The sequence below is a fragment of the Poecilia formosa genome, unplaced genomic scaffold (genome assembly GCF_000485575.1).
Source record: "Poecilia formosa unplaced genomic scaffold, Poecilia_formosa-5.1.2 Scaffold244, whole genome shotgun sequence".
In the NCBI taxonomy this organism is placed as follows: domain Eukaryota; kingdom Metazoa; phylum Chordata; class Actinopteri; order Cyprinodontiformes; family Poeciliidae; genus Poecilia; species Poecilia formosa.
In genome coordinates this window covers 491526-512723 of record NW_006800183.1, presented here as the reverse complement: position 1 = coordinate 512723, position 21198 = coordinate 491526, and the positions used below count along the sequence as shown (strand labels likewise).

Genomic DNA, 21198 nt, shown 5'->3' with positions numbered 1-21198 from the left:
TACTTACTGCCAAACTAGCAAAATTAGCTTAGCTAATGTAGCTTTTATCTGCTAGCAAAGACGGGCATGTAGCCTACATGTTTGTTGCTGCATGTACTCACTCTGCCATTCACCAGAACCTTGTTATTCACACAAAGAGTTCGTACATCCTTTACAAATCCCTTTAAATATTGATTTTATTGATGGTTGAATCTTCTGGAGTAAACTCGCTGCTGTTCTATTGGTAAAAATGGGTGCATCAAATTTGAATGGTACTAGTACATTTTGGATGATTAGACTGGGATTTTGATATTTTATATTTGGATATCAGCCCCAGATCTTTGAGGTTGGAAGCCCTCTTTGCCATTTGCCTAATCTTTAATATCCACCATTTTGATTTTTGCTGCTGTTCTTTTGTATGAGATTCTAGATGGGGTAAATAGTACTTCAGAAGGAACATGCTGACTAAATCAAAGCTTAGGTTTGAACCTAAATTCTCAAGAAACAACAATCATTTGTCTGGAAAGTTAACAATTAGATTTTTGGTAAATGTTTAGTATGAGATTATGTTTAGTCATAATTAAATTACCTTCAAAAGATTGTTATAGTGTCTAATCTTTCTGCCACTTTTTTAAAACAAATGTGTCATATTAAAATGATTTAAATGTAATCATAAGTGTTATTAGGTTTTATCAGAATGTGCTTGATAACACTAAGTTACCATACCCTGACGATAAGAAAAGTAAATAAGTTCCTTTCACCAAGCTTTTTCATTTCCTCTCAATGCCACAAAATCCTCTTTTTCAGCTGACCACATTGTACACAGCTTATGTTTCAATATGTTTCACCCAACAGAAATTACGTTTTTCTTTCAGTTTTTTTTTTATTTATTTATTCCTGGCGTCAATGAATTGATTTTTGGTTCACAGTATATTTCTTCAAATTTAATAATTATGCCTTTAGCTTGCGAAGCTCTAATCGGCTCATTTCCTGGAACTCGTCCTGCATCTTAAAGTAAGTGTGCAACACCTCCCACCCTGCCTTAACACACTAAGCGTGAGTATAAAAACCTTTAAAACTGCCGTGGGCAGCTCTTAAAAGAGGTTGCCTATGCATTTTCTATTTTTTCCATTATTTGTAAAGGAGGAAAAAAGGAACTACTAGCATGAGATGATTCTTTTCTATAAATAAAAGATTCTTCTGATCATGCACTTGTCTTGTGTCCATTTACCATGTGTCCTCTGTAAAAGTTAAGATAACATTTTTAAGTTTTAAAAATGTTATCTCACATTTTGGTATGCCTGTATTTAAAAAAGATCTAAATACACCTTTATGCTCAAAGAAAAATGATAGAAGGAGATTAAAACTTGTCAAAGTTGAATTTCTAAATGAACCAAACTGCTTTCTATTTAGTGCCGTCTGTAAAGCTACAGTCGAAAATTAACAGCAATAATTTAGGGTACTTAGCCTCTCATTAAAAAAAATAGGAGTTCGTTTTTCTAAGTCACATTTTCACCATGATATTCATTTATTAATATGTCACAGTTTCAAGCCCAGTTTTTAATTAGTAAAACTTAGAGTACAAACCTAGCGATATCTAGCTCAGAACTAAATATTTAGCTAATATGCTAACTTGCCGATAACAGGAAGTGGACAACTAAAATAAGAGCTGGGTCTTTTTTTCTGACGTGACTGATTCACTTCCGTTGTTACTTATGCCACTTTAGTAATGTAGCAAAGTATCTGTTCCTCTCAATATGTACAACATTTCAGCTTAACCTGAGATGACCCATTTTAATGGAAATACAAATGAAACAGCAAGAGTAACTGTACCGACCCAGCTATCATTTTTGAAAGTCCACTTCCGGTTATCGCATGTTAGCTAAATATTTAGCTCTGAGCTAAATATTTTACTGTAAGCTAAAAAAAATTGCCTGGTAAAATAACCAGCTGGCTAAATAACCGAAATAACCTGCAGTTAATTTTTGACTGTAACTTTACAAACTTAAATCCACATATTTTATGTATTTAATGACTAAGTTAACACCTGTTTACCCCTGTGTTTATGGGCCACACTAAATGAGGCTTAGAGGGCCTTTCCCCCCTAAATCCTGTCTGTGTGATTTTTAATATTGGGAAGCCAGACCAATAGAAAATTAGTGGCAGATCTCGAAAATAGCCATTTCCCTGTATGTAAAGAAGATTGGAGTAAAACTGCAGCATCCAGATGAGCAGCTAGATCTCCATGTTGCAGTAAAAGATGCATCAACCGAATAATATCGCGAAGAGGGTGAGCATTCACGCAAAAAAAAAAATCAACCAACTTTTTTTTTAAACCAGGGTTATCATCAAAAACAATGCATATATTTATGTTGTATATATAATTATACTGTATATTTAATTGTCTGGGCAGCTCTGGAGTCTGAATGTGGAAAGCAAAAGAGAAACTTCACTTTGCAAAAGCACAAAATCTTTGTTCTGGTTTCTAGCGCAAATATCTTGAAATATAATAACAGCTTGTTTTAAGTCAATAATTCCTTAATATTGATGAAAAGCACTGGTTCCACTGGCATATTGTTTCACTTATAACTTGGAAAAATGCCTTTTTATAAAACTCTGCTAGTGGAACTAGTACTTTTTCATCAATATTAAGTAATTACTTACTTAAAACAAGCTGTTATTACTGAAAAGTTACCTGTAAGCTAGTTTCATCTTATTTTCAGTGTACTAAGATATTTGTACTAGAAATTAGACTAAAACACTAGGTAGGAGTTTGTGTTTTTGCAGTGCACTCAGGTGTAACTAGTTGATTTTTAGCTGCATCATTGTTTACATCTAGATTATAAACAAAATTAGGTCACAGCGTTTGAGGAAATGTTGTTCCACAGCACAACTGGTGGCCAAACGTTTACGACATTTATTAATAATTTATGTTTAAATACTTTTACATCTGATATATTGAGTAATTTTTCATAACAAGACATTTTTGTTTGTTTGCTTTACATTTTGTCTGTCATTCCTTTGAGGCTCCACATGGTGAATTTATCACGGTATGGCCACTCAGCTGCTGGTTGTTGTTTTCATACCTTTGTGATCATAAAGACAGATGAGTTTGGCTGCCAACCTGCAGTCAAGTGACAGGAAACTCAAGCAGGGCATCCTCTACTCATGTGGTTTTCACACCACTGAAATAACAAGCTGAAGTTGCCTTGCACTGAACTTCCTTCTCTGCACTCGCTGCCTGATCGTGTTTTTGCCTCCCTGTCCTGCAGCTTGACTGTATGTTTTTAAAAAGAGTGCAGACATTTTTCTGAGTCACTCCTGTATTTTTGTCCAACGGCCGTCTCTTCTGGAACTTGTGACTGACGTTGCAACAAATTTGTCTCATAAGTTATTGGCTGCATGAACATTTGCTGCTGCGATTGTCCTGGCTTGGAAAATTTTGTAGCCTCAGTGGTTGGCAGCTGCAGAGCCGTTGCAGTTTCCAAATATGTCATCCTTGATCATCTTTCACTTCCACACTTTACATGTGCTCACTATGAATACATTTGGACATGTTGACTGTAAAACTTTTGACCTGAAACTATCATTTAGTCTAAATAAACAGGTGGAATTTTTTATTTATTTAAATTAATACATGACCTTCAGAACAAAGTCATGGCGCTTTTATTCAACTGATTTTGAGCAACTTGCATTTGAAAAATTTCTTTGAATCTTTTCACACTTCAAAACACTTTACTCTAGTTTCTAATGCAAATGTCTCAGCACACTTAAATAAGACACAACTAACTTACAAGTATTTTGGTAGCAAGATATATGAGCTTCTATTAAGTCAATAATTTCTTAATATTGATTAAAAAATACTAGTTCAATTGGCAGATTATTCAACTTATAACAAGAATTATTTCCCATGTTATAATATTTTATAATCTGCCAGTGGAACTAAAACTTTTTCATCAATATTAAGTAATTACTTACTTAAAACAAGCTCACATAACTTGCTAAAAAGTTACTTGTGTGTTAGTTTTCTCTTATTTCAAGTGTACCAAGGTATTTGTACTAGAAGCTAGACAAAAACTCTTGGTAGGATTTTGTGTTTTTGCAGACCAGAACTTGCCATAATGGTGCCTGAGAGCTGTTGAGTATATAAGTTCACTTTTTTCAAGGAAGCTAATGGCACGCAATCATGAGTAATGCGTGTAACCAACCCAGTAGCTCTGTTGAGGTTCTGAGCAGCAGAAACAGGGTTTGCCTTTTTAGTTTCATTGCACCCATGTGACTTCCTGACTTGTTCACTTCACTCTTTTGCAGCAGAGTGCACCTCAGCCCTCTTCTCTTCCTCCTCACCTCGCTCCGGATCGCGGCAGTGCAGTGACAGACGTTAGGTGATTAAACTCTGCAGCCTTCTCGCAGCTTTTCTTGTCCAGAGAGAAAAGTGGAAGAAGATGCTGAGGCGAAGGCCATCGAACGCCTCAGAGAAGGAGCAGACGCAGAAGAAGAAGGTGAGTTTCTGCTTCTGACTTTGCTTTGGGAAACCAACAGTAAGGCCTGGTTGGTGTGTATAAAAGTGAGCTTCATCGTTTTACCGTTTTGTAGTAAAACTCCGGTGAACGCCTGACACTCTGCTGGTTTTGTCTAAGTCTTTTAAACACAGGATGTCAGCTCAACTTAGTGCAGAGCTCTGCGGTCAACCTGAAACCCCCACAAACGCAGAACTTTAAAAACCTCTCACATATTTAACTAGTTTAGGTCCTTTTGTGTATTTCCTAACTATCTGCTGCAGCTTATGCTTTGTGAGTACCTCCATTCTGGCCTGGTGATTCATTGCAGATGCAGATTGAGTCAGAAAAGACCGTGTGGCTTCAGCCGGCTTCGTCTCCAGCTGTCACCAAATCAGCACGCCTCCCACACTCGACACCAGTGCCCTTATTTTCCATCCTCAGCCCTGCTCCTGCGGTCTGATTGACATCTTGTCATTACACATCTCCTCGCTTTTGTTCTCAGAAAACATTTGTATTCGCTCAGGGAGTCATCGAGGTTGGAGGACCTCCTCGCTGTGGCTTCGATTTTCAGCAGCTATTCAGTTTATTCGATCACGTTGCAGCAAAAACTCGAGATGTTAAAGGTCGGCGAGTTTGTCTGACTTCACCTGCGGTTTTAATTCTTCAGGTTTTTGACTCCGCTGAAATGTCTGCAATGATTGGCTGGCAGCAGTTGCTCAAGCTTTGCCCGTTTCCTGTGGTTTCAGCACGCAGAGACAGAAGGATGAGCTGCGATAAGATTTTTTGCGCTGCGCCACAGTTCGACGGAAAATTAGACAAAGAGTTTCCGCCACAGATAGAGGGAAAACTGTGCTTGTGGATAGTCATGCAAAGGAGTGAAAATCGCAACCGATTTGGTTAATAGCAGTTCCTAATTTCAGAATGTGTGCAGGAAAATTGTAGTTTGTACAACAAAGAAAGAAGTTCTCAGGGTTTGGACGTACACAAATGTCAAACATGATGAGGAAGTATGAAAACCGGTGTTTCCTATTTTCAGACATCCTAATTAGCATATTTTAAAGATTCGATCTGGAAGTCTGATGTTGTATTGCTACTTTCATCACTTATAGATCTTTGCAAAAGTTCTCTTTAACCTTTTTATCACAGTATAACCACAAACTTCTATGAAATCTACTGAGATTTGTGCAATAGACCAACACAAAGTAGAGCACAGGTGGAAAACAGATTCCTGTCTTATCAAAGTTTTACAAATGAAATTACATCATTTATTAATGATTTATTCTGATTAGTTCCAGGTGATATGCAGTTAGAGTTTTACTGCAGTATTTTGTGAATATGATAAAGATTATTTATGTAACTGTGTGACTGTCATTGCGTGGCCCAGCATTCATAGCGCCACAAACACAATATTTATTTAAAACACGCTTCTTCAGGATCAATTAAAAACATTATATTTAAATCACTAAACTACACAGTTACTTCATTTAATCATATTTTCAAATTTACTGACATTTATTTAAGTTCTTGTGCAACAAAAGTGAAGAAAAATAACATTTCTGATCATATTATCAGTTTTGTTTTCATTTACTATCAATAACTGAAGTTTATCATGACAATGATAAATCAATATTCTTATCATAAGGACTCTGATTCACCTAAATAAAGTTGATCATGAAGTTAAACTGTCTGGGTCACAAACAGAATGGTGTGCAAGGTGAAATACTAGACATACACCAGTAGGCATGGTGTTAGCAGCATCATGCTGTGGGGTTCCTTTTTGTCAGACGATTTTTATTGAGCTTAAACTTGTGTAAAATGAATACACATCATTTTAATAGCTGGAAAACACAAAATTTGTGCAACAAGTTGCTTTAAGAAATCTACTAATTGGTAAACAGAGTTCGCTTGTTTTTACTTTAGTCATAAATTTTTATACTTGTTAGAAAAGTTTAGTGAAAATGGACATTAACATTAATCTGGGAAGCGGCCAACAAGAGTCCAACTCTTCGTCTTTCACTCCAGAACTCGAGTATAAATGGACGAAAGTCGAAGTCAAAATTGGCAGAAATCCATTAAAACTTCTGTTGCAGTTTTCCACCAGACATGTAGGGGGCGCTGCAAACATGTGGAAGTAGATTCTCTGGCCAGATAAGAAACTTTTTGGGGTTCATGTGCAAAACCAACCAATGGTTGATTTAACCTGAGTTGTAACTGCTTACATTTCAGCGGTCAACTGAAAACTATCAGGGTTTCTAATAATACCAGCTGCAGGTTTTCCCCTTTTGTCACTTTGCAGCCGCTGACTGGAAATATATTTTAGTAATATTTGCACAGTCAGAGCCGCATTTAACTAGTTACATCTACTCAATTGCATTTACTTGAATAACTTTTTTGGGGGGAAAAAATACTTTTAAGAGTATTTTACTACACTGTACTTTTACTTGAGTAATTTTATTGTGAAGTTTTTCTGTTCTTGAATAAAATTTCTGTTTTCTCTACCTACTGAATGAGAAACAAACATGTTTTAACACAGACCTGCAGTTTTTGTTTAAGTTTTATATGTTTTTATTGAAAGAAACTGATTAGAGAAAATTTATTTCGCCTGATTTTGTTATTTTTTGTTACTTATATGAATTATTGTCACTTTGGTATTTTAGTCCATCTGATGGATTAAATGTTTATATATTAAATAAAAGAGAATTTGATCACTTGCTCTATTTGAGTAACTTTTTACCAAATCCTTTTTTATTCTTAGTTCAGTAATTCTTGGACGGCTATTTGAGTAAAAATTAAACTACAATATTTGGGTACTCTGCCCACCTCTAAATGTAGGACAACCCTGAAAAATGGCAAAATACTTGAAATTGGGTCAAAGGTTCACCTGAAAGTTAAAATGTCCGAGTCAAAGTCCAAACTTAAATCCAATTACAAATCTGTAGGAAGACTTGGAAAAAGACGACCAAACATAATTTCCAATTTGTCAAAAAAGCTTTGACAAATTGACTCAGGTAAAAAAAAACTTACAGAGGTTCTTGGTAGTTATTTAAAACTAACATCCCCAAATTAGATGAGTTGTGTTAATATTTTGGAAGTTTTATGAAAATAAACAATATTTAAATGTTTCTTTGGGAACATCATGGATTTATCGGTATTAAACTACCAGGCATCACTTCGTACCTGCTGACGTCTAGGACTCATTTTATTAAATGTTATAAAATGTACTGTGTCTTGCATTTGTTAAAGTATTTTTTCCTAGTGGAGACATTTTTGGGCACCAAAACTGGCTCCAGCCCAGGGGCCCATATCCTGGTAAATCCGGCCCTGCTGGTGGTTGAAATATGTACAACTTTCTGTCAGTCCATCAGAAAAAAATCCCAATAAAGTTGAGTTTCTCCTTTAAACAAAACGTGAAGCAGTTCCAAAGATATTAATACTTCAGCTAAGCGCTCTACATTAATGGTGCGGTTTATTTCAGAGACAGCTGTTAATCAGCCGCCCTCGTTTCCTTTCTGCTCTATATTTACACAAACACAGTCACAGGTAGAGCTGCAGAAAGCTCAGGACACAGATTTCTGGCTGCACTGCAGAAACACAAACACAGCAGGTGTTTCTTTCAAACTGACATAAGATAAAATTTACTTACATGTAACTTTTCAGCAGGATATAAGAGCTTGTTTTCAGTAAAAAATAATCCCATAGTATTGATTAAAAAGTGCTAAGATACATATGTTTTATTAAAAGTGAAATAATCTGCAGTGGAACTACAACTTTTTAATCAATATTTAGGTTTTATTTACTTATAACAAGCTCCTACATCTTTCTTAAAAGTTACTTACAAGTTAGTTTTGTCTTATGTCAAGTGCACTAAGATATTTGCGCCCAAAATACTTGGTAGGATTTGGTGTTTTTGCAGTGTGTTTGTGCAGAAATAAAACAATAATTTGGTAACACTTTATTTAAAGGGCTGTGCACAAGACTGATGTAAATGTCAAAAACATGAAGGAGTCTTTGTGAATGTTGTCATGAAGTGTTATTTAGTAAATAATGACACTTTTAGTGCAATGTTTAGACTTGTAATGGGCATTCAGTTCAAGTTTTCCTGCATCTTTGCTTTAAAACTGTCATTATTCACTATATAATGAAAATTTGACACTTTTATTGGACTTTTAAATGACATTTTGAATTACTTATATCACTCTTAGGCATTCATGTTTTATTCATTTTATCACTCAATGTTATATTTGTATTCTCAAATAACTTGTCAACTAATAAGCAGTTCCCCTTGGAGATCAATCAAGTATATTCTACTCTGTTGACATTAAAAATGTCGTTATTGATCAAGCGACACTTCATGACAAGAATCATAAACATTTATTAAAACTCCTTCGTGTTCATAGCAGCTGTTATGTGAGTTTTATGCACATTCCTTCAAATAAAGCGTTACAAATTGTTTTCATAACCAGAAATCGTTCTGCACTTTCACTGTTTGACCCGTACAAGATAAGAGCAGAAGCCTTATCAGTGCTGCAGCACAAAATCACCGAGCAGCAGCCATTGTGCACCAACAGTCGCTTATCTGATGCTTTTTTGTGTGTTTGTGCCTCTGCGGTTTGTGCTTTTTCTTCATGGCCTTTTCGTGTTTTGCAGCTCACCTTGCAGAGGTCCAGCAGCTTCAAGGATTTCATGAAGCACAAGCCCACCTCCCCCTGCACACCAGATAAGGAGTTCACCTTAGACGAGCATGTGAGTCTCTCGCCCAAAGCCAGTTTGAAACAAAAGGCTGGAAAAGTAGAAGTAGGCGCCTCAATCTTTGTCGTTTTAAGTTCCTGCATGGTTGTTCCTACAGGTAGTGTTTTCAGTGTTCCTCATTTTTCTTCAATCCCAGAGAGAAACCCCACTACTGTCAGTTGCGACTGAATTAAGCTTCCCTTTTTTTTCTTTTTTAAATCAGCCGCTTTACATTTTCTGTGAATCTCCCAGCAGAAAGGGTTAGTCACTTCTCGGCAGCGTTGAGCGAGTTGTAGGACGAAGGAGTGCAGAAGTACCGAAGCGGAGAGGAAGTAAGAAGGAGAAGCAGTGCGGTGCAGATGACAGCACCGAGCAGACAGGATGTCCTCTGGTGACAGCTAGTCAAGCAGAGAGCCTCTGCGTCAGACAGGCTGAGCAGAGCAGAAAGCATTAACCAGGGCCTTTCCCTGGAGATTATAACGCGCTTACGACTCGCCGTTATCAGGTTTTAATCCGACAAATTAACTCAGCCATGAAATCTGAGTGAGAATTAAACTTCTTCAGAAATAAAACACTTTATTTGAGTCCTGATTGGACAGCTTATAGGTAAACAGTGATGGGTCTGGTGGCACTAAAGTGATACTCCTCCAGTTGCATAATTTACTAGATTGAATTAATGCAGAAGACAAAATCTTACCAAGTTTGTCTAGTTTTTAATGCAAACATCTTGTTACATTGGAAATAAGACAAAACTAACTTACAAGTAACTTTTCAACAAGATATAGGAGCTTGTTTTAAGTAAATAACTCCTCACTCTGGCAGATTATTTCACTTTTAACATGGAAAATGTATTGTTATAAGTGAAATAATCTGCCATTGGAAATAGTTATTTTTCATCAATATTAAGAAATTATTGACATAAAACAAGCTCCTATTTCTTGCTGAAAAGTTACTTGTAAGTTAGTTTTGTCTTATTTCAAGTGGATTAAGATATTTGCATTGAAAACCAGTGAGATTTTGTGTTTTTGCAGTTCGTGGCTCTACATGCTGTTACTCCCTGATGATGTCATTTGGTGTTTAATAAAAACCTCCAGGCTTTTGCTGCGTGATTTTCTCTCTTCGTCTCTCTGCTCATTTCCTGTCTGAAACACGGGTCAGTAAAGGTGCTAACAAGATGCTAGCAAGATGCTAACAAGATGCAAACAGAATTAATAATGGTAAATATGCAGACGTGAAGAACTAAATGTGTTGCACCCACAGCCAAACCAATGGCAAACAGTAGATAAGTTTTCATTACTAATGTGTCGATATTTGATAAAGTTCTCGTTCCACTGGCAGATTATCTCACTTATAACATGGGAAAAATAATCTGCCAGTGGAACTAGTGCTTTTTCAAGAATTAACTTAAAACAAGCTGTAAAGTTACCTGTAAGTTAGTTTTTCTTACTTAAGATGTTTTCACTAGAAAGTAGAGCAAAAACACTTGGTCAGGTTTTGTGTTTTTACAGTGTAATGAACGTAACTTTGGGAAATAAACTGATGCACAACATTTTGGAGAGTGAAATGTTTGTTTCCAGGTAGAAAATGAATTTAGGAAGGGTTGAAATAGCTAAAGATGGCGACTTTAGTTGGTCAGAAAGACAAATTGACCCAGAGACGTTGTGTGGCTGTGCGCCTGTTGCAATGTATTCATGTTGTATGTAATCAAAACTATTGAGTAACCGCCTTGTAGAAATAGTGAGAACCTCAGTTTCCTTGAACCACCAGGCTGCAGATGTGTGTGTGTGCGTGTGTGTGCGTGCGCATGTGTGTGTGTGGGTTTTCAAACACCAAGACCACAAACCTGCAGGGTTTCTAGTTCGTGAGAATTTAACCTTTTTTTGTCTGAGTGATCAAGATAAACCGGCTTCGCCTTTGTGACTTTAAAGGAACAGGTTGCTGTTTTACACTTTCTGTGATCTCTTGTAACCTGACAGGTGTTGATAGAGAGCTGGTGTTTTTTATTTTTTGTCTTGTGTTAGGTGGGGGAGAATGTGACAGAAGAAGAAGCAGTGAAAAGTGGCAGCAAACTTGGGAAAAAATGGCGCAACGTCATCTCCCGTACGATGACCCGGAAAACATCCAAGATGGTGCAGAAGGCCCTGGCTGAGGAGGGGGTGAGCAAAGCACAACCTGACGAATTAAATCCTTACCAAATGTAATAGAAATATGCTTACAGCCCTAAAAACCAGCCCACAGCGCATTAATTCATGCTCCAGATGAACCCTGTTTAAAAAGACTTGCAGCTTGTTATTCTGAGCTATTTGCCTCCCCCTTGTGGTAAGAACTTGCGCTGCATTTATTTAGAATAAGTCAATAAAATATAGAAACTGTTAACAGATTAATGATCCAACAACTTGATCAAAATTTTTTTTTATTTAATTTTTTTTTTTATTTTAAATTAAAAAAAATATTAATCATTATCATAAAGGTGCAGAACATTTAGACTTTATATTTCTAACATTTAATAATATATTTTAAAGTATGAAATGGTTATATATTCTTCATTTAAATATATCTTTAAATAAATAAATTCTCTTCAATATGCAAATTTAAGTGAATTGCTCAATTTGATCAACATTTCAAATTATTTGTGATAACACAAATTATATTTAGCAGAAATAATTTAAATAGAATGAATGTTTTTCTCATTGTTTTCATTATTGACTGCTATTCAAGCAAGAAAAACAGGACTAGTTTAATATATTTCACTGATATTTAGTGTTTCGCCATTGGGGTTAATTAAAAGTGAACGGTTCTCTGAGCTATGTTGATTTTTTAATGTTTTTTCTCCAGGCGGAGAGCGGCGAGGAGCTGTCCCCCGTCTCCTCTGACTTTCTCCCAGACCTGAGTGCGGGACAGAGGACGTCCGTCTGCTCCACGGGTTCAGAGGACATGACTCCCAGCCCAGTCTGCCGCCAGCTTTCTGCCAGTAAGCCTGCGAATTTCAAGAACCTCCACAGAAAAACCAATAAACACGCTGCCCTTTTATGGTCAAGTTTAATTGCCCAGAGAAAATATTTAATTCACTGTAACTGTGTCACGGTTTTTATGTTTGTGCAAGTTTTCACCACTCAGAAATAATTGGAACTAGCATTATTATTTTTTCCTAAAGGGAAAAATTTAACCTCATAAAATATTTGACATCTGGTGACAGATGGTTAAAAAATAGATTTTAATAATATTCCAAAGAATGAGAGAAGGATGGACCAGTGAACTCTCCCCCACTGCAAAAACTAAAAGACTTTTTATCTGGTTTATAATGAAGATATCTTGAAATAAGACAGAACTAAATTAATGTTTCAGCAAAATATAGGAGCTTTGTTAAAGTCTATAATTCATTAATACTGATGAAAAAGTGCTTGTTCTGTTATTTTACATGAGAAAATGCTTTGTCATAAGAGAAACTAGGACTTATTTTTAAATCAATACTAATGAATTACTAGCTTAAAACAAGCACCTATATTTTGCTGTGAAGTTACTTGTAAGTTAGTTTTGTTTTAATTAAGGTCTACTAAGATATTTGCACTATAAACTAGATCAAAATTACCTGGTAAGGTTTTGTTTTTGCAGTGTAAATGAACACAAAACCTGACAAGTCAACATAACATAAGACAAAGGGTTACTATAACTCTAAATAAGACAACCTTACTGGTCGTTGCTAGGCAACCACAGTTGGTGGGAACTTGAAACTTCTTGCTGCAAAGCAGGTCGTTGCTAGGCAACCAACGAGTGAGAGAGTTAGTTGGTTCACATTCAAAAATACTTTACTGATCCCAAAGGGAAATTAAATGTTGTCATTCACATTAATTCAGATTCTTCAGTTAGTGTACATTGTGATGGCTGTTGGTAGGAAACATCTCCTGTAGCAGTCTGTGTTACAGCAAATATGAAGAAGCCTCTGACTGAAGACACTCTGTTTTCCCTAGAAAGTCTCATGAAGAGGATTTTCTTAATTTTATGAAGAATCCTTCATAAAATGATCCCACCAAACTTTCTTAGCTAGCCATGAGAGGTTGAACGGCCAAAGCTTTTCCTCTGCCTTCATTTCCCAGAATCCCAGAATTAGAGCTCAGTGAATATTCTATATGTTGAATATTCTATTATCTATTGATACTGATGATGTGTCTACAGCGATACATATTGTTACTAATTTATTGTCCAGCGCTAACCTTCTGTTGTCTTCAGGCAGCGACAGGCAGAGCCTGGACAGCGGGTACTGCCAGCGGGACAGCATGAGGCTGGAGGACAGCGCCTACAACGGGCCTTTCTGCGGCCGCGCCGTGGTCCACACCGACTTCACTCCCAGCCCCTACGATGTGGAGTCGCTGAAACTCCAAGTGAGTCTGTCTGTGATCTGGCCTTTAGCTGAGTCTGCTGTCTGGTTGTTGTTGTCCTCCTGGGAGCTTGTTAGCTCCACGAAACAAGACGGCTCATCTGATTATTATTCTGCAAAGGGAGAATAATCTGCAGGGCCCAACGCTGTCTGAATGTTTAAACACACTGACTCAATCTAAGGAAAACATAAAAAAAGGAGTAAGAAGAAAAGATAGGTCTATAGGTGATGCAAAATATGTCCATTACATTTTTCACACAAAATCATTCTTAGATAATGAGATTTTAAGTTTTCTCAGTTCTGCTATTTCAGATTTTGAAGTAAAACATTTTTAAAAATTTCCAAAAGTAAAAGAAAAATTGCTTTTAAACTCAGAAATGATGATGCTTCTTTTCTAGCAACAACAGAAAAAAAAACAAATGTGTAGTTTTTTTTCTAAATAAAATACAAAACATGATCGGTTGAAATTAAATCAAAACATGTTTTTTTAGGTAGAGTTGAGAAATTCAAATAAAAAAAAAAATTAATCTGTTTCAGATTCCCTCTTAAAATTTAAGCGTCAGTCTCGCCACACTGACATCGTTAGATATTATATTATAAATATTATAGATATTTTAGCTTGAGCCGCCCACCTCTAGTTTACACTCATTGGTGGAAATGGCTGGAAACAGATGTCAATTATATGACCGCACATCTTTGATAAGTAGAAGTAGAGCCTCCTGCACAACCAAGTGGTATCTGGACTGTAGGTCAACAACAAAACACTTGTGTTTTCCAGCAGCCATTGTACAGAGCATGCAGCGGTAAAACCTACTGACCAAACATGCTGGAGATCTGCTGGGGTTGCTAGGTAACAGGGGGAACTCTGCTGGGGTTGCTAGGTAACAGGGGGAACTCTGCTGGGGTTGCTAGGTAACAGGGGGAACTCTGCTGGGGTTGCTAGGTAATGGTGCAATACCATCAAATGTGACTTATGTTTTTGAAATGACTTATTTTCCAGGCACCAAAAAACATGAATTTTTTTGTGTCTGGGTGTTTTTTTTAAGCGCTTGAACTGTTTTTAGATGCAGTTGAGACCCAAATTGAAGTACAAAATAGGCCCCCTTTAATGACGGTTTCCGAGGTTTCATTAAACGTTCATCTCGATGCTTTGCGTCTTATTTTACAGAAAGGTGACATTATCCACATCATCGACAAGCCCCCCGTGGGAACCTGGACAGGAAAGCTCAACAACAAAGTGGGATCCTTCAAGTTCATCTATGTCAACCTTCTGCCTGATGAGACGCCTCCAACCAGGAGGAAACGCTGCCACAGCAAGGGCAACCGGTCCAAATCCAAGCCCAAAACCTTGGAGGAAGTCCTGGACCGCATCGGCCTGACGGTACGTGGACCGAGCCGTTACCGCTCTGGTTCCTGTCCACACATTAATCACAGTCTGATGAGAGTTTCACTGTGTTTCAGGAGCTGAGTTCCTTGCTGTCCATGCATGGCTTCCAGAGCCTGGAGGACTTCACCGGACTGAAGGAGTCTCACCTGAACGAGCTGAACATCACAAACCCAGATCACCGCTCCAAGATCCTGAACGCAGCTGACCTGCTCAGAGACTGTACGTCCAAACACGGCAAAACCCCGTCAGATTTCAGATTAACACTGCTCGACGGCTGCTGCTCAGACCAGGAACTGCAAATAAAGTTTTTCTTTTTATTTAGGAGGAAAACTAAGACAACTGGCTTTCCTGTCAGATTTAATTCATTTTTATTTGTATACAGTGATATTTCACCAAAAAAACTGAGAAACTGGTTAGCTTTACTTTTGCTGGATTATAATTTGGCCAGCATGTCCAGTGGTAAATTTAAGTATAGAATGCATTTTATTGTAATTCTGGTTTAAATTTATATTAAGTCAGCCAAATACCATTAAATTCAAGAAATTTGGGGATTAGAAATAAAAAGCAAAATATCATCAGCATAAAGGGAAACCTTGTTCAGTTTGACCTTCTGAAAGCCCTAAAAGGTCAATAACAACAAACTGACATGCAGATCTTAGCTAAAAGTGACATAATGTGTCAGTGGAACAGGACATTTTACCCACATCATAAATCTATTTTTTAATCCACTGACAGATTATAGCTACAGTTGAAATAATCTGCCAATGGAACAATAATTTTTTAGGCAATATTAAGGAATTATTCACTAAAACAAGCTCCTATGTTGTGCTAAAAGTTGTTTGTGAGTTAGTTTTGTCATATTTTAATTGCATTAAGATATTTGCACTAGAAACTAGACAAATACTTTTTAATATTTTGTGGTTTTGCAGTGCATTATCTTTGTCTTGCAATGAGTGTTTTGGGGCCAGAGTAGTTAGAAAAAATTAGTAAATATTCATAAAAAATTTCTCAAATATTAAAAACAAAAAAAAACCCAAGAAAACTGTTGGGTTTGAGAAGTTGGAAATTTGCTAGAAAAAAATCTGAAATTGTTTAGAAAATTTTCAACTTTTAAACTCAGAATTTCCTAAATTTTTTTCTCACAAATTTCTGAGATTAATCTAAAATTTCTGTTTTTATAGCAAATTTTGGATTTTTCAAACACAGAAATTTCTTAGTTTTTTCTCTAAAATTTCTCAGATTAATCCAACACTATCAGTTTCTTCCAGAAAATTTCTGACTGTTCAAACTCAGAAATTTCCTAGATTTTCTCAAAAATTTGAGGTTAATCTAAACTTTTCTGATTTTTTTTCTAGTAAATTTTCAGCTTCTCTAACTCAGAAATTTCCTTGTTTTTTTTCTAGACGATTTATAAGATTAATCTCAAAATCTCAGGGTTTTTTGGTAAAATGTACTCGTCTTTTTTTTATTTTCTATCTGCACTGGCTTTAATACGGCGTCATCCTATCTGAAGCCAAGTTAAAGATTCCTTTGACATATCCTGTACTTAAACCTGATTTATTTTCCATCTTCCAGCTGAAGACGAGTCTGAACCAGAGGGTGATGAAGAGGAGGAGGATAGGTCAGCTGAAAACTCGAAGGAGCCGCGGGACTCAGGTTGCTTTGAGAGCTCAGAGAACCTGGAGAACGGCCGCGAGGAGCCGAAGACGGAGGAGGAAGAGTCAAGCCAGCCAACAGAGAGAGAAGAGGAGAAGTCGGAGGAGACGCGGGAGGCTGGGGACCTGGAGGCCGTCCAGGAACAGCTGCAGGAGCTGGCGGTGGACGAAGGACAGTGATGGAAAACTCTCAAACATTCCCCTCTGATTTCTGAGACTGAACGGCATTTAACGTCTCTCTTCATCGAAAGAGAGCAGATTGAGCCACTTCACTGCTACAAGCCGGCCGTCCGTTACTGAAGGCTGATTTTCCCATGATAACGATGATTTCACAGCTCGCTTACAAGCAACACAAACTGTTACCAGCTGCCACAGGGGGCAGCTTTTTTTAACCAACTTGTAAAATATGATGTTATAACTTTACTTGAGGCGTGTTTTGTTGTATCACTATAATGTCTATGCTAAAGCATTCAAGGGTTTCACTCGGGGCCCTATTCTGTCCTTTGTGTTTCAGTGTTTTCCTTCATGAATGTAAACTATCTTCACATTTTTCATGTATCTAAAATGTCACTGTTGTTGTTTTCTGTGACTGTAAATAAATTAAATAAACTTTAATCAATAGAGTGTAAATAATGTTGGTTAATCCCTGATTAAATTGGTTTTTAGTTCTGCGTTAAAATTCTCAGGTATCTGGTTAAACATTTTCACTGCTTTCCATAAATGCTTTTTTTCACTAGTTGCCATGGAGACAGTAGCTGATAAATTATAACATCAGAGTTTCCTTTCCTGAAGCTCCTCCCCTCCCTAACGCAGTGCATTCTGGGAGTAATATTCACAAAGATACCATCTTCAGCAACATTTTGATGAGTCAACAAACAGCAGAGTACAGTTGGTGTCAAATATTTTTCATTTTAAAGATATTAATAAATGTTTCTAGAGGTCAAAGGTCAACTAGCCAGTCCACATTCACAAAATTGAAATAAATATTGTGTCAATCATCTGTGCTACATTTGTGCTGCAAAAATATTTGTTTGGACTGCAATAATTTAAAAAAAAATGAAATTTGATGTTTGTGCTGCTAAAATTGTAGAAGCAGTTAACTGACACCAAATTTGTTTGACTTGTTAACCTTTGATGACCTCTGGAAACATTTATCAATATCTTTAAAATTATAGCAGCACAAAATGTTTTGCTGCTCAGACCTAACTTAAACATTTGACACTAATTTCATTTAATTCTGAGACCTTTCCACTAATGCAAACACACCTGCGTACAAAACTATATTCAAATTGTGAAAAAAGTATTTAAAAAGTCCGTTTATAGTAAGACAACATTGTTTATTTAATGGACACACAGATCAAGTAAAAAGAAGTGAAGCAATTTGAATGAAATACAGAGAATCACAGTGTTGTGTTGATACCAAACAAAGAAAACATAAATAATGATTCCTTCAAAGTATCTGTATATATAATGCGGTGTAACTGGCTGATCAGAGCATTCAGATCTGATCTTCGTTTCAACACAGGAATTATAAATACAAGAGCTAAGACTGGTCTTCAAAAATAAAAAACATAAAAATCCATCAGTCCCTTTAAAATGTGCTTCAAAAACACAAACATCCCTTTTCTCAAATGTCCACTACCTACATTCCTGCTTCTTCATAATAACACCAAGCCGTCTTAAAATACCTTCACAGTAAAGGAGTTCAGCTTTAAGTTTAGCACTTTTTACTGGCAATTTAACATTTAAAATACAGCTGTATCATGGCAACATTTTGGCGTTACACAAGCTGCTTTAGAAATGTAAACTTCTGTAAATTTCCATAGGTTATCATGATGTTATGGATACGAAGTGGCCAGCTTTGTTTTAAAGACATTCTGTTAGCTTCAGTCTGAACCTTCATTAACAAGTGCCTTATGTAAGATTAAACTAAACCCCCTTCGACTTAAATAAATCTTTCTGGGCAGAAATGTCTGATATAAAACTTGAAGTCTACACAAGAAAGATTCACAAACACAAACTCTGTCTTGCATACAGCACAGTCACTACTACAGACTCGCTATCAGCTAACACTTTCTAAATACTAACGTGTGAAAAGATCTTCCCGCTCTTTTCTCTGCGATTACATCCCGTCAAAACTGTCTGATGTGTCAAGAGACGGAGTTTACTGAAGAGGCAGGAAAGGAGAGAAAATGCAAAGGAAGGAAGATCACCTCTGCCATAGTTCACAGAAGGTGCTGAACAATAAACCCCAGCTACGCTTCCTTATACGTTACTTTAAGATGTTTCATCGCAGCTCTACCTAACAATGTACAATAAATAATGGTTTTACTTTTCACCACAAACTCCAGTTTCTCATCTTATCAGATGTTTTTGTGGCCATGTTAAAGGTGGAATACTGCATCTCTAAAAAGAGTTTTCTATTAACTTCTGATGGAAAATCAGTTTTTCAAGCATCGTTATGTCAGTTATATTGTTGCAGTTTCCCTTTTATAAAAGAAGAAAATTTAGATGGTTTGTTTTGGCTGTAAAATTAAGAAACTAGTTTTCCAAATCTCACCAGATCAGATATTAGCAGCTAGTTAGCTTAGCTTTTCTGAAAATGTGTTTATTATTATTATTAAAGACTAAAAGTACTCATTTACATACAACCAAATGTTAACGAGAAATTTTTTTTAATTTAGAGAAACAAAACGTGGGATTACAAACCGTTTTTCTAAGCAGGGGGTTGTTTTCACACTAAACTAAGCTAAAGTTAAACTAGTCAGTTCCAGTAAATTTTAATCCCACATAATTGGATTTAATCCCCAAAAAGCCCAGTTATCTTTTAATTATCTAAACCATTAGATTGATCCAATTTAAAATAGTCACAAATTAATCTTCAATTTACATCTTGAAAAATTTGAGTTTCTTTTCATAAGTATTGTGAAAAAAAAAGATTGTACCAGTTTTGTTAACGCAGAGTTAATTACAGAATGTAGTTATTCTACTTTATTGTTGTTCTGAAAGTTAAATTAAGGAATCAGTCCTGCTACCGCAGCAGCTAGTTAGCTTAAACATAATTTAGCAGAAAACAGAAAAGCTTCATTTATTTTGGGAAACCTTTACAAAAAAGGAAAAGACATTTTCCTTTTACTAAGCAGCGCATTTAATATTGGCTTATATTCACAAAGGAAAACTAAGCTAAGCTATGCTAAGCTAAGCTAAGCTAAGCTAAGCTGCACCAAGTTTTTTAGTTTCTTCCATCAACTGAAAAATCAGATTTAAACTAAGCTAAGTTCATTTATGATAATTGTTTTGTTTTTTTCTTCAAAAATTCTAATTATATTTTAAATAACTAATCATTTTGTGAAACTGTTATTTCTCAGTTAAAACAAAATCAATTCTGGATTTTTAAAAATCTTTTTCAAAGCTTTATGAGTCAAAATGTTTTTTTCAGTTTGCTTTTTAAACCAGATTAAAGTTTAAATTGTCCCTTTTTGAATTTTGTTCCGAGTTAAATGAAGAAATCCACTTAGACCAATTCAGCATTCACAGCTAGTTAGCTTAGCTTAAACAGAAGAAGCTTAACTTATTCTGTTTAAAATATGTAGAAATCATAAAACACTAGAAGATTTCCAGAAATACAAATTACTGTCATTGTCTTGTAGCAGAGTTACGAAGCAATTTGTCACACAAATGTAAACTATAAGCTAAGCTACACTAACAAACTAGCAAGTCGCACCGCATTTTTTTAAGTGGCTGCAGCAAGATGGTTGCTATCTTTTCTTCCAAAAAGTCAGATTAGCTTTTGTAGCTGATTTTTGATTCAACACTGTTAGAGGATCGTCCCTGTTGCTCGAGTTGCAGCTGCATTGATAAGGCACTGTTAATGTGAGTGTCGACGCTCATTAGGCCTTTTCTTTCCTCAGACTCAGGGGCTCAACGCCACCTGCAGCCTCAACATCACACTACATCCTTAGTTATTTAAAAAAAAAACCTAAACCACAGCAGTTGAGATTGATTTAAAAAAAAGATGCACATACGTGTGAACAGCACTCAATGCAGCAGAATCAGAAGACAATTGGTAGGCGTTACCTGGAAGGAGTCCGACCTACGAGCGATTCCTCCTGCGTCCACGTCACATTTTCCCCAGGTTAAACCAACTCATACCCATGTTCTCACAAAGATGCTTTTCCAGCCTCACAATGGTTTGCATAGGGTATGTAATTTATGTACAGCATAGATGACGCACTGCAAAAACAATAAATACTACAAAATACTTATGGTCTAGGTTTAGTCCAAATATTTTAATTCACTTAAAATAAGACAAAACTAACATACAAGCAGAGTTGGGTAGTACATGTGAGCTACATTTACTCGCATGTACTTTTAGGAGTATTTTTACTAAGCTTCACTTTTTACTTTTACTTGAGTCATTTTGTTCTGAAGTATTTCTGCTCTTACTTGAGTAAAATTTCTGTTTTCTACCCACTGAATGGAAACATGTTTTAGCCAAAAGTTCACCAGACACAGACACACTCCTGCAGTTTTTGTTAAAATGTCATAAGTTTTTTATTGAAAGAAACTGAT

The 21198-nt window shown here is 36.2% G+C and overlaps 1 protein-coding gene and 1 long non-coding RNA gene across 2 annotated transcripts; one reads left to right on the top strand and one right to left on the bottom strand.

The window, feature by feature from the left end:
• Window positions 1-4252: 4252 nt before the first annotated feature.
• Window positions 4253-17195, top strand: sash3 (SAM and SH3 domain containing 3). The gene is made up of 8 exons (XM_007569679.2): window positions 4253-4481; window positions 9129-9224; window positions 11231-11365; window positions 12045-12180; window positions 13437-13588; window positions 14753-14965; window positions 15046-15190; window positions 16547-17195. Exons 1-8 carry the CDS (start codon window positions 4425-4427, stop codon window positions 16804-16806), a joined length of 1194 nt encoding a protein of 397 aa, XP_007569741.1. The 5' UTR covers window positions 4253-4424; the 3' UTR covers window positions 16807-17195.
• Window positions 17196-17941: 746 nt separating this feature from the next.
• LOC107838362 (uncharacterized) lies at window positions 17942-21062 on the bottom strand. The gene is made up of 2 exons (XR_001664419.1): window positions 20334-21062; window positions 17942-19839 (listed from the first exon to the last, which is right to left on the bottom strand). It is a non-coding gene; the product is annotated as an uncharacterized LOC107838362 (long non-coding RNA).
• Window positions 21063-21198: the final 136 nt, after the last annotated feature.